Raw genomic sequence first — 14,617 nt, 5'->3', positions numbered from 1 at the left:
TAACGGGCACCAATAGCACCAATATAGCATAAATCTGATTTTTATCTGACACACTGGGCAAAAGTGCCGCTATTTTTATAACATTTAAAAGAACATTCATTTTGATGGATCTGTTGTTTCAAAATATGGAATCAGGTCCATACACTTTCCCTAGGGTCTGTGTGCATGGAGTTGCATGTTCTCCCTATGCTTGGTGGGTTTTCTCCAAGTACTCCGGTATCACAGTCCAAAAACATGCAGGTTATACTATCTGACGTTCCCAAATTGCCTGTAGTGTATGAATGCACATGTTTATTCCACAGTTGTAAAAATGAGAATAAATACAATGGTAATTATCGTTGGCTTCCACAGTCCCTTGTTGGACTACAGAGGTGTCTAAATGGATGGACACAACGACAACAAAATGAAAAAAGGGGAAAATATATGAATAAAAACCTACTACTAAAGCTGCACCACTTCATAAAAAATGCAGATCAACAGCCTGTTGCAGGACGTTTCTGCCTTCAGCTTCACCAGCAATATTTGAACTAGCAGTGTCAGACCAATGTCTCTCATCAGTTGCGCAGTGGGTTGAGGAGAATTTAAATTCATAGAAATTTGTTCTACATAAAAAGCAGTTTCACACAAAAGCAAAGCAACAGCAAGTGATAAGCTGAAGACATGGGGAATTCAGAAAATTCTATACATGTTGTTCTGGAAAAATACCATGTACTCATACAGGTATCAGTAAAATAAGCAGGCTTTTAGTTTTAGCTTTCTTACAAATTCTAGTCTACCAGTGGAATCTCTGTTTTGTAGACATCAACAGTGGTACAGCCTTTTGGTGTTGCTAAGTGCATACCTTGTTTTTAAGAAATACAGTTTCAAAAAAAAAAAAAAAAATGAAATAGCCAAATGATAGACCCATTTACTTGCATCAGTGTCTTTGGGACAGTACATTAAGGGTCCATCGGAACATAAGATAAGCTAGAGATCTTTTTACCTTTTAATTTGTCACAAAATAACGAGGAAAACATAGGCATTTTCCTGCCATAACAACAACATTTTCAGTTTCATAAAAGAAATGCTTCAGTCAATTGTTTAATTCAGTTTGAGCCTATGAAAATGGTGGGCCTGTGTAAAAATGACTGCAATTCCTAAATGGGTAAGGCAGCATTTTTCTTTAACCTATTAAAAACAATTACATTTTGATTTACATTTTAAATGCATTGTGATCGTGTAGGTGTTTTACAGTAATGCAAATTACTGACTGACTGTAGTAACTGATTGATAGTTATAGAGTATTAGTTATTTAACATAAAAAATTATTTTGTAAAGTTCATTTTTTTATAAAATGCTCATGTCAGCTGATAAGTCAATAAGGCTTTTTATGTGATACATAATACACAGCTATATTGAAACAACTAATATGAGTTTGCAATATTTTAATAATACTAGTATTAAGTCATATTGATTGAATTTAAAATTCAGTACCACCTTGTAGAAGGTTATTTCATCCTATTCAAACACAGGGCTGGGGATATGGTGCATGAGAGTAATTATAATAGCATAGCAATAATTGCAACTTGGGGACTGCTTTCTTGGACCCCTGTGAACTCCACTTTAGATAAATTTAATATATAAGGGATAAAGCATGATTGCTTTGTAAAGTAATGGGGGGGGGGCGATAATTGAATAAGGTGACAAAGCCAGATGAAGAACAGTGTGCTTATGTCAATTAGTGTCCAAAAACCATGCTTGATAATGAATGCCATGTTTCATTTATTAATAAACAACACATTTCTTTAAGTATTCATCATTACATTTATGTGGCGTAGTGGCATAGCACTGTCCTGCCTCGTGCCTTAAGTCTGCTGGGATAGGCACCAGGCCTCCTGTGACCCTGCATTCAGGATAAAGCGGTATAGACGATGAGTTATTGAGTAAGTGATCATTACATTTAATTGCTGTGTTGCATCTAAGAAACAAGTTAGTTCCTGTCATTACTTACTATATAGTTACTTATAGTATGGTGTACCATAGAGCTGGGTAATAGGAATAAAAAGGATAATTACTTTAGTTTCCAATTAAATGATATATAATTTCATAAAACTGTTGAATATCAGACTAATTGAAATAATAAATGTTTCATATGGTTTAAAATATTGAAATATACGTATCATTCATAAATAGGAAAAACAGGCCTGCATTAGCTGATAAAGAAATATAAAAATGCCTTTTAATTATATTGACACAGATTTTAACTGTTATATGCAACTATTGAATTATCTCATTAGGAGGGTGCCAATATTTACCTTAGAATTATCATAAACAAATCAATACTTACATTATTGACAAACTATATATATTTATTATCTGTAATAAATTGCAGTCTTCTGTGATTAAATAATTGCACAGGTCCATATTGTAATTTTGTCATTTTTACTGTACATTACAGTATGTGATTAATTGTGCAGCACTATAGGACAATATTTAACAAATCTACATGGAAGAATTTCAATGAACCTACAGTATGCAAACTTACATTATGACTCTGGCCCAGCAATTTTATGAAAATTATCTTTCATATAATTCTCTTTACCAAAATAGTGAATAAAGAATAAAGTAAATTCCTTAGTTGTGCCCTGTTTCATAAAATATTCTTAGGCCCATATATATATATATCTAAAACATTTTATGAAGCAGAAAACGTCCATGAACCAGGATTCATTTTAAACTGACTAAACTCAGTTTCAACTTTGCTTAACACATAAGAAAGCAGCAGTAGTCTATAAGCTGATTCCTGATTGTTTTTATGTTTTAAACCCTTCAATCTTTATTGTACCTGTACCTAAATAAAATATTTAGTCATGGATTAGGTTATAGCTTTTGTTATCTTCTAGTGCTTTTTGCCCTTTTTTTCTGTACAGAATAATGCCTGCAAGAATTGACTCTTGGCTGAATGTAAACACTTGAATGTACTTTTTGAATCCCTGACTGAGTGGTATTTTTTTTCAAATGGTAGAACAAATTGGCAGTGTTTACAGACGCTGTTGGCACTAGACAGCAGAATATTTAGCATTTTGGACTTATCTTCACTTGGTCAGACTGTAGGCATATCCTATTTCTTTAGAACAACTTTCATCAAAAGCAAATGATCCATCTTTGTCTTTATTTTCACACTTTGGCCTTCTACTCACCATCTTTTAAGTAGCTTGTTTCTGTTCTTGTTTAAATGTGATTCATGCACTTGAGCATGCAACCTGATTGGATTTACGCTACATAATCAGGCCACTGGCTATTTCAGCAAGTTAGACAAGGGAAAGGGGGGGGGGTGCTTTAACTTGGTATACACTTTTTTACAGCAGACTAGTAATTACAAGCCACATTGGCTTTACAATTTTTCAAACTTTGGTCAAAAGATGGGTGAATACGGGCGAGCGCTGGACGTACCCTGTCGGACCTCAAAGACACGCTGGACCCATTTGTTGTTGCCCACTGCTCTCCACTCTACACGGTACTTAAGGACTGGAACTCCACCAGAAGCTTCAGGTTCAGCAAAGTGTACCTCAGCCGTGCTTGAGTAGGGTTCCACCTGAGAGATAGTTGGAGCCGAGGGAATGTCTACAAGCAGAGAGCGAAACAAAACAATCAAGTGCATCCTAATAATCCTGGAAAAGTTTATGCAAGAATAAACATGCATATGAACAATTTGTTATCATTTAAAGACCCCTTGGGAAAGACACAGAAGTTCGATGTAAAGGTCATGTCACAGAGAACAGACGGACCAGCCTGAATCAGGATAAACTCTTTGGACTCGGTCCCAATCTCGTTTGAAGCTGTGCAGTTGTAGCTGCCAAAGTCATTCTGGGAGTCCGGGTTAACCTGCGGTGGATTAAAAATGCATGCATTAACCTTAGGGATACTAATCATCCGTTCCATTACCTATATTTACCCCTCACTACAAGCTTTCTCTGTTCAATAATTCATCTGCAACCCCATCTCAGAGAGAACACAATACAGCTACTGATTAGTGCGTTTATTAAATGTTTATGTGCAGACGAAACAGCCTGGTGGACTAGTGATGGGTCTTTTACCTGCAGGTAGCTTGCAGTGGGGGTGGTGTAGATTTTGACGTTGGTGGAGTTGGCATTGGGCAGCTGGAATCCATCTCTTAACCATATGATAGACACATCACTGGGGTGAGCCAGGATCTCGCAGCTGATGTTGGCAGGATTCCCCTCCCACGTGTAGACTGCCACAGAGCCCAGGATTTTTGGCGCGTCTGACAGAAGGCGAAAAGAAAAGACGGTAAAAATAATGAAGCTGGAAGAAAGATCAATTTACATCAGACTCTTAAAAATGTTTTAAAAAAAACATAGGAAATCTTTTAAAATATAGTTTTGTGTTTTGTTTTTTTTAAGTTAAAAAATTTACTCGATGTGATCTTGTTAATCATTGTTTTCAGATGACCTGTCTAACACCTGCCAATGTAGTAACAGCCCACAAATGTAATAAACCACAAACCCAAAAGAAATCTGCAGCTTTAGAGGTAATAATCCAACAAATGTAATACATTTCCCAAAACTATTATTACATTTGTGGTTTATTTATTACATTGGATGGATTATTTTAATTTTTTATTTTATTTATTTAATAAAAATGCATTTTATTTTATTATGAAATATTTACAAAAAACAGTACTAAAAAACATAAGGAGATATTATTAAACATTGTATGTTCACAAGCCTTGATATATATGAAAGAAGACTTCCTGTCACTTTCCATTTATTTTAGATTTGCACTGACACCTATACACAAATACCTGCCATCACGAAGACATATAAAGAGAATCTCGGTAATAAAAGTAATAAATCCTGTCCTAAATAATGCAATATGATTCCACAAAAATGTGTGGCAGCCTGGGAAATTGGGATTATATATATATAAAACAACACATTATCCTGAACTGACCTATATTTCTCTTTGTGTATCTCAATATACTGTATCTCAGTAACAAGTAATTTTTTGTGTGTACATACATATACATATATATATATATATATATATATATATATACACATATATACACTCAACAAAAATATAAATGCAACACCTTTGTTTCTGCTCTAATTTTCATGAGATGGACTTAAAGATCTAAAATTCATTTCAGATACACAATATTACCATTTCTCTCAAACATTGTTCACAAATCAGTCTAAATGTGTGATAGTGAGCACTTCTGCTTTGCTGAGATAATCCATCCCACCTCACAGGTGTGTCACATCAAGATGCTGATCTGACATCATGAGTAGTGCACAGGTGTACCTTATACTGCCCACAATAAGAGGCCACCCTGGAATGTGCAGTTTTGTCTCACAGCAAAATGCCACAGATGCCACAAGCATTGAGGGAGCGTGCAATTGGCATGCTACCAGCAGGAATGTCAACCAGATCTGTTGCTCGTGCATTAAATAGCACCAATATTTCCTATGGAAGAAGAAAGCCAGCGGAAGCAATGCAGTGCTCTGGGCAAAGATAAACAGGAAATTGTGAATGCTATTTTAGAACCACACGTGAACTACAGTTTGAACCTGAAATAGGCCTAGGTCATCTTTACAGTCCATAGATGCGATGCGATAATATGGTCATTCATACATTCAGGGCGTCAGCTGATTTAATTTTATTGCCACATAATGTTGCTGAGCCTGGAATTCACCAACTTAAGCAACCCCAGATCATAATACTGCTTTCGGAGGCTTAAACATTGGCCACTATGCATGATGGGTGCATGGCTTCATGCGATTTTCTTCGTATCCTTCGTACCTATCATTCCAGAATAGAGTCAATCTGGACTCAACAGACCATATGACCTATTTTCATTGCAAGCAAATCTCTAAAGATTTTTTTTTTCCTGAACAGATTTCTTCCACTAAGTTGAAGGTTCAGCACAGTCCTTAACCCAGTTCCAGTAATTTCAAATTTGCTTAATTGTTTTCAGTACTTGATGCAGGCCAATAATTTGACCCTTTTGAAGTGGTGACTTTTTTGGCGGGGCCAGGCAGTGTAAATTGTTGGTTTTGCTAAGACATGATCTATAGGCCATTCTGAAATAGAGCATACAACTTTACTGTTATGAAATCAAAAGTGAAGGTCAGTGAGCAGACAGGGCAGACAAACAGCAGGCAAGGCAGAAAGTGAATTGTAGGCGTGAGAGCAGGAAGATCATGAGCCTGAGCACATCTGGTCATCCTTAAAAAAAGCAGATCATACTACTTTGAGAGCTCTTAAAGACTCTCATCCTCCACCTCCTTCTCTTCTTGAGTAGCATAAAAAGGTTGGCGTGAATATCACAAACACAGACCAATCTAGATGATATTTTCAAATATGACAGGATGCTATTCCTCCCCCTGTCCCACAACAATGTCACTGTGTCTCAGCATTCATAAGTCCTGCAATCATAACAGTTGCACTACATTCATGCACAATGGGATGTCAAGAAAAATCTGCAAACAAATACGCTGGCAATTAATTTGCGCGTAATGTGCATGTGCAGCGATTAGCATAAAGACAAAAATAACAAAATACACAGTGGGAGAATCGACGTGTGTTTGCACACGCATTGCAACACTCTTAAAGGGGTATCAATGGTGCTTCTTGTATTGTTCAGTCTGAAATCTTGTTAAATTAATGCTTCAAATAAAAACACTTTACGCACCATGACAAGCAAGCTGGGGCCTACTGCTTATTTCATTATAAATCAGACAAGATTATATCTCATTTTAAATATGAATAAGGTTCCCATTAAGCATTCATGAATTAAATCTCTTTAAACAGAGTCTACTAGAGCAGCAGATTTTTATCCTTCTCAGGACTTACATATTTTGACTTGCTGTTTGAAAACCTTATCTACAGTATTTATTCCTTCATGCCTTCAACCTGGAGTGTGACTCAATAATCATACTTTCAAGCAAATGAAATCGGTCAATATATAAGACAGTTATCTTTTATTGTTACCATGTCCATAAAGGATAGGACAAAATGTTAATGTAAGATATATATGAAATAATAAATGCCAAACTTTATGAATTAACAAGTCTTAAACATTTAGCATGAGCTGGTGACTTGGACGATACTTTCCAGGTTCCTTATCTATTAATAGATGTAAGTTAGAAATTTCTTATGTACTAACAGTCGTGTTATTTTATTGACTGTCTACAACGCTGCATTAGCGGTGGTAATTCATAAATTCTTTCTGTCTACTAGAAGTTGTATTTTTTTTTTCTTTTCTTTTTTTTGGGGGGAAAGGATTAATCTGTTAATTAACATTACTGTGAAGTCCTCTTTAAGCAGTGAATGAAAATAATGCAAAATCTGTTTGGCTAAAATATTGGAAGCACTTTATAAATCGTCTATGAGGTTTCACTCTCAACCACAATTAACGTGAGTTTCGCTGTTAAGTGCATTGTTTGGCTGGAATGTTTGTTTTTGCTTAGCATGAGTTTAAATATTAGGTTACAAAATGCTTTGGCAACAGTATAAGTGAAGCTGACAGCTGATGGAAGTTGTCAAGACGCCACTTCCAATATGCTGCTAGATTAAGGATATAACAGGGAGTCCCTTCTCTATTAATTTTCAGGCAGGCAGAGATGCATGATTGGATCTGTCTCCACAGCATAAACACTACTGAAAGCATACATGAAATGTTACTTATTTTTTCAGACGGTTAGTAATAGAAACTGGAAACTAAGCAATTAACCAGCATGCCCAAAACTGCTTTTCTTCCACAGACACATATACACCAATCAGCTCTTAATTGTTTTGGGTTCCCCTTGTGCCAACAACATGGCTCTGGCCTCTTGTGACATGAGTTTACAAGACCTCTGGGGGTGTGTTGTGGTGGCTGGAACCGGGACATTGACAGCGGATGCTTTAGATTCTGTGGGTTGCTGGGTGGGGTCTCCACGGACAAGAGTTGTTTGTCCAGCATATCCCATGGGCGCGTGGGGTTTGGGGAGTTTGGAGGCCGAGTCAGGGGGCTTTAGGTTTTTAACTTGCTGGGCCTCCTGCATGGCAGACTGTGGTTTACCGGGTCCTCTGGTGCCAGCGTTGATTTTTTTTTTGTCAATTTGCGCGGCAGTGGTTTTTCTGTGGGATCGAACTGGACTGGCTGGACTTTGGTGAGCCTTCATTGATATAGGTGAGCTTTGATTGTCTATGATCCTATCACCAGTTTGCTGCCAAAGTATACAGTGACCAATACACCTGGCATTGATGTTGATGGTATGGCTGATGGGTGTATATTGTGCTGATGCATAATGCCTACAGTCAAAAGTTTGTTATAATTTGTAGTCATCACTTTCATATATTTGCAAATCCCTTAAGCTGTACCTAAAGTTTATTCATCTAAGGTATGAAAAACAGGAATTTGGACCTTTTATCTGTGAAGCAGACATACATGCAAAGCAGAGGGCCATCTGCCTTGTGAAAAGATTTTTTTGTTAACAATAGAGCCGTTTGTTTATTAAGTCACTGTGGTAATCTCAACAGGTCAAAATCTGTTCTCACACATGTGCTCCTGAGCCAAAATCCTACTCATTTTTGCTCACAAATGCAAGCAAAAAAAACCTCACACTAGAGCTCTCTGTTAAGGATCATGGAGCAGCATAAAAAAAAAACAATACAGGGGCTTAAAGTGTAGGATGAGTGATTTGCTGTACACCAAGCACACTCTAAATGAAATGACATGTATTACAAGCCAATTAACAAAACACCGTCTGGGTAAATGCACTACACGGCACCTGGGTCAAATTAGCCGGTAACAAACATAAACTACCCACACAGAAAATAAAATAAAAAAAACTCCTGGTGTTAAAATCTTTAAAGTGAAGGTGTTAAATACATATCGTTACTTTTAATGTTGTATACAGCATGTTGTAAACTCTTACTGCCGACCTATATTCCTATCACACACATTATCAACACTAAACAGAATTAGTCTTACAGACAGAAATGTATTAAAGAAAATCAAGCTTGTATTGAAGAATTTAATTGAATCCTATGATTTAAAATTTCTCTTTTAACATACAAATATGTTTGGAGTAATTATATATAAACTTTATAGATGAACTAGGGTTTATATGGTCTCCAAAATGCTTCAGTCAATTTCAATATTAAAAAAGACACAAGTTATCCAGGTAGGTAGCTAATTCTTTAAGAAGGGAATGGTAACCCATAAGAAATTTTAACATAGTATGTACTATAGTTTGTAATATTGTACTGACTCTAATATACCATACCAGTAGTATGTACTAACATACCTAATGTGAAAAAACCTGCCATATTAGATACCAGCTGTGCCTACCGTACTATTACCATGACATAACCATGGTACACACCATAGGAGTTATGTAGTACCAGGGTAGGTACTATTGAACTTTATTGGGTACCCCGTTGGACCATAATGTGTACCACAATACTTTGGTGAATGCCATGTTCCATTGGGTAGCTACCAAGTTTAGCGGTATGTTACCTTTAAAAATTTTTACTATAGTATACTATAGTTCACTATGGTAAACCACTGTGGTACTTCATTCTAGTTGCTACTATTGTAGGATCATTGTATGTAGTACTATTGTAGGTACAACCATTCTTTGATGAATACCATGGTAGGTATTGTGGCGTTTATTGGGTACCACAGTGGATACCAGTTCACCAATTCAGCAGATATCTATTATGGTACACTATAATTGTACATACTATACAATAAAAACTGTACAAACTATACAATATTAGATATCTTAGTACAAACCTGTACTACTGGTATGGCATACTTCAGAAACTATCATATTGTTATATGTCAGATTGAGACTTTCAACATACTGTACACTATATGCAGGGTGGGTAAAATACTTAATGCATATAAAAATTGTAGTATCACTGGAGTCATGAATAAAAGAGATCATAATTAATAGGATTTCATATTTCCTGCATCAATAGTATAGGCATCGGGCACGAGAGGCAGCAAATGCAATGTAAACAAAGATAGCCAACCAATTCATTGTTCAGGAGGGAGCTAAGATCGCAGCATGCTATGAAGTGTGGAATTCCATTGTCCTTGTGCAGAGATGGTGGTGTATTGTGAAAGGGAGGAATGGCACATTACGTCCGGAGACAATAAAAAAATGTTCATGCAAAGGCTCGGTGAACGATGCAAGAAGTGGCCGGTGCCTATGTTAATATAAAAAGATTTGCAGTCATTTTCAATTTGTCTCAATAAATTTGTATTAGAAATATGAACTTTAATACCAATTTTTAATGCCTAGTAAATTTGTCCATACATATAGTGGTATATATATTTTTAGACAGTATGTAGGTACAGTATGTATTCCATAGTACCATATTACGGTTCCTGGTAGAACCATACTTTTGTGACATACTGTTGTACATATGCTGCTGTACCAATGTTTGTACCACGATAGAACCATACCATATACAGTATATTACATACTATTTTAACAATTAAATTCCATAACAAAAATTCCACGGTACCATACACTAAGTTGCATCAAACTACCACACTACCTATACCATGGTAAAACTTATTTTTGAAAATGTATATACCATAAATGACTGCTACAGTACATACAGACTAATATTTTTCTCTCTATTTTTGGCCAAAAACATAAGTCACATAAAAACATGATCTTTTAAAAACTTGTACTGGTGCTAAAAACCACAGAGTGTCACTTGAATATACTGTACAGTATATTACAGTACTAATCATCATTAAAATATACACATTACACCCTACAAAGTCTCTACAAAGCCCCTCTCATTCTGAGCTCTATCTATATGAATTTATGTATTGCGTTCCTGCCACTTGTTTGGCTAATGATTATTTAATGCCTATTTAAGTGGTCGATGAGTGAATATTACACCCTATAAATTAGAAATGATAGTACTGTGAATTGTAACCGCTTTTTCTTAATATTGGCTTAGTGTTTGGGCACTGTAAGTGTTAAAACGTTTCCTGCGCAGATATTTTTAGACAATTCTTGGCAGCTAAATGTATAACAGTAATGTGTTAAATAAGAGCAAACAGTAAAACTTATACTGAAATTCACAGAATGTGGTACATCATAAAATGCCCAGACTTGCGACTTTCACCTTTCCAATTAAAATCTAGTAGGCTTTAAATTTGATCATGAACATGTAAATATGCTGTCACTGAGTAGATTCACATAAATAAATGTATTTATTGCTAATTATTTATTGTGAGAAATACATTCTAATGATGCAGTTGTTAAATATTGGAAAATGGATGTTATATTGTGAGAAAATTTGCAATTTGTGTTGCTGTCTTTGGCACGTGTACAGTATGTTTGATCGTTCTAGCTAGCGCTGCACTTTCCTTTCTGTGCGTTATAAATGCATTTAAACAGTCTCATTACAGTATTTATTGTGGAACAATACTCAAGTAATTTTTTTAAGTTAATTGCCTGCCAAAACATATTAAAGAATAAAATAAAATGAGACAGACAATGAAACAGCAAAAAAGTACCCCCCCCCCCCCCTTTTTTTTTTCACCCTATCTATTACCAGACAAGAGCAGCCCAGGATAAGCTAGACAATGGGTCTTAGAATGGGATCTGTGAAGCGTAGCCAGGGGGGCTGTGATATTTTCATTTAGTCGCAGCTATGGAAAGCAAAACTCACACTTATTAAAGATATATATATTATTAAAGTCTTATAGTCATTAGTTTGTATGCCTAGCCCGTTGAACTGAATCGGCTTTATTCTAAACCTTAATAATTTAGAAACAATTCAGCCAATAAATAATGGCAACTCGAAACTAATGTGTTTTGTCAGTGGAAAGTTCAAGATTAGAAAGTTGTATGGCTGCAATGAATATATAAAATTTTAAATAATGTTTGTGAAATAAATCTGGACTGAGGAGATATCTCTCTTACTCGAAACCCGATAGCAACATATAACTAGCAGAAGACCACTGGCTAATCTATGCCTACAGTATTTATATAAATAAGTAAGGGCCAAGTAGTAAAATGTTATTGTGCAATAAAATGCAGGTGCAAATACTGATATATAGGGGCAAGTGGTGGTGTGTGATGGGGATATTGGCCTTTTTAGATAGACAGAGATCCTGAAAATGCACACTAGGACATACCATTGTTATATAAATAGAAAATAAATGGTGTACATAAAAATATAAAGGAAAAAGATCTTACAGCGCACTTCAAGGAACGTGGACTGTGAACTCTGGCCTAAGGCGTTGCTGGCTGTGCAGACGTACTGTCCAGCATCGGTATACTGGACATACTTAAGTGTCAGAGAGGAGACACGAGCGTCGCTGCGTGCCACCACAATTCCGTGTTCAATCTAGAGAGACACAGACAAGAACAAATTCACTTCACAGGCATTCAAACTTACACAATTATATTACCTGTACACTCACTGGGACCTTTGATAAAAGATGTGCTTATTCATGAAGTTGGCCAATCAACCAGTGGATCTAGTTTTGGTCAGCAATTCAGAAAGTTTTACCTCTGATCCCTGACCTTCACTGGCAGGACTGGAATCTGATGTGGGCTTCTGCTGTTTTAGCCCATTTGTGTCATGCATTGTGAGTTCTGATGCATTTCTGTTCACAGTTGTAAGTGTGTTTACTTTTTGTAAGCTGAAACTAGTCTATCACTTCTCCTTTGCTTGTGTTCATCAGCCAAGTATTTCCACTTTCAAAACTGCAGATGCACTATTCTGTGTAAACTCCAGATACATGAAATTCCAAGATGTGATAGTGAATTTGTCAAAAAAAATCTCACATCAGCCTATCTGACACCACTAACAAACCATGATCAAAATCACACTTTGTGATATTTGATGTGAACATTACAATAACTGAATCTCCGGATCTGCAGTTGCATGATTTTATTCATTGATGTAATAAGCATGATGCATTGAGCTGTGACTGGCTGATTGGAAAACTGCATAAATGAGCATGGGGACAGGTGTTCCTTTTGAAGAGTTTACGCTGCGTGTCAGCGACTGAACTTCTATTTATTTATTTTTAAAGTAGGTTCTATTACAGAATCTGAAACTGCTTTGTTATGCCTTGAAAAGCCCTAGGTGTCAGGTTCAAGGTACCCTGAGAAGACATATGCAGTGACAAGGTGCATAAGGCAGATATAAATAAAAGTGGGTAGGTAGATAGGTAGGTTGATAGGGGTGCAAGCAGGACCCATCAATAATGCAGAGTGTAACTTAGGGAACTGTTTTAGAGTGGTGCGAATTCAGCAGACCCAATCCACTTAGGGCACAGTGTGGTGCGTCACGACACGCGTACACACACAACCCAACATCCCACACTTGTGATTTCTTTTAGCATTGATTTTTTTTCCCCCATGAATCTCAATGAGATATAGTCAGCATTTAAAATTTTTGATTCTAGCACAGCCAAAAAGTAAACCAGCCTCCTAAAACTGTGCAGGCGTTATGACTAGGGGTGTCACATTTTGAAATCTTAATAACCCTGCATAAAAATATCACAGTTTCACAGTACTAATTAATCATTTGAAAACAGAAAAGCTGATGGGAAAAATTTAAGTGTTTGTATTATTATGAATCCTTTTTTTTATAAAGGTTTTTTGCACATTTTTCATGTAACAAAAAACTAAAGAATAATGTTAATATTTCCCTTAACATTTTTTTTTCACTAGAAAGGGTTCTTGAGATTTTTTTCCCCTTGTAATCTTTAAAAGGAAGATTATCAGTGTTAATTATCACATTATAAGCTGAAAGATGGAGGGGCTATACAGAAAATAGAATAATGTGCTTAGCCAAAATAGACAGGTTCAAGTAGTCAGATTATGGTCAGCAATGTCATCCCCTTCTGTGCATTTGATAGCTGTTGTTTAGGATAAAACCACCATGGAAAGTGCTGGGAGTGTTTGGAACAGAAGTAGATTGCTCCGCAAAAAGGTTTTTCAATGAGGTCCACATCCCCTACTGCTAGAAACGAAGGCTGATGTAGTGTCAATTAGGAGTCCAGAGGGAGTGAAGGTTGCAAAATGTTTGTCAACCACTGGTAATACACAAACACACACACACACACACACACACACACACACACACACACACACACACACACACACACACACACAATTTAACCTGCACTTAATCTGTCCTTTATTGATCTAAAGTAAAACATGCATTAGTATTACTGGGGTGTCCCAGCTCCAAATGCATCCTTTGGAGAGATTTTAACTGGCCTGTGCCTTTCCTCTTAGAATAAATGGTACTGTAGGTGGACCATTAGCCAACATTTTACAATTTTACCTTTGACCTGATGGTGGCAGCAGACTGTATAAACACAACTAGATTGCAAGAGCCTTTTTGTTCTCTGATACACCTGCAAAACTGGTTCCTGAATCATGTTTTGGATGTATTCATGTATCATTCAGTCAAAGCGAATACATGTGTCTCATATGTGAAGAAACTGCTGTGGTAAATAAGGAATTAAGAAATTTCATATCATGAGAGAATATGAAACAGATACAAAGAAGAAAGAAAACCTAGCAGTTGCCTTTTCCAGGCAAAAGCAACTTTTTTATCAGAGCAA

The 14,617-nt window shown here is 36.3% G+C and overlaps 1 protein-coding gene across 3 annotated transcripts in view; it reads right to left on the bottom strand.

Moving 5' to 3' along the window:
- ncam1b (neural cell adhesion molecule 1b) overlaps positions 1–14,617 on the bottom strand; it is a 132,619-nt gene that overhangs the window by 28,807 nt on the left and 89,195 nt on the right. For all 3 annotated transcript variants that reach the window (XM_053507201.1, XM_053507199.1, XM_053507200.1), the window contains 4 exons: positions 12,228–12,378; positions 4,077–4,264; positions 3,768–3,864; positions 3,433–3,603 (listed from right to left, as the gene is read on the bottom strand). In XM_053507201.1, coding sequence (XP_053363176.1) covers positions 3,433–3,603; positions 3,768–3,864; positions 4,077–4,264; positions 12,228–12,378 — 607 coding nt within the window. The remainder of the gene's footprint in view (positions 1–3,432; positions 3,604–3,767; positions 3,865–4,076; positions 4,265–12,227; positions 12,379–14,617) is intronic.

This window comes from Clarias gariepinus, chromosome 11 (assembly GCF_024256425.1).
Source record: "Clarias gariepinus isolate MV-2021 ecotype Netherlands chromosome 11, CGAR_prim_01v2, whole genome shotgun sequence".
Lineage (NCBI taxonomy): Eukaryota > Metazoa > Chordata > Actinopteri > Siluriformes > Clariidae > Clarias > Clarias gariepinus.
The sequence above is the reverse complement of the archived record's forward strand: the minus strand, read 5'-3'. Positions and strand labels throughout refer to the sequence as shown.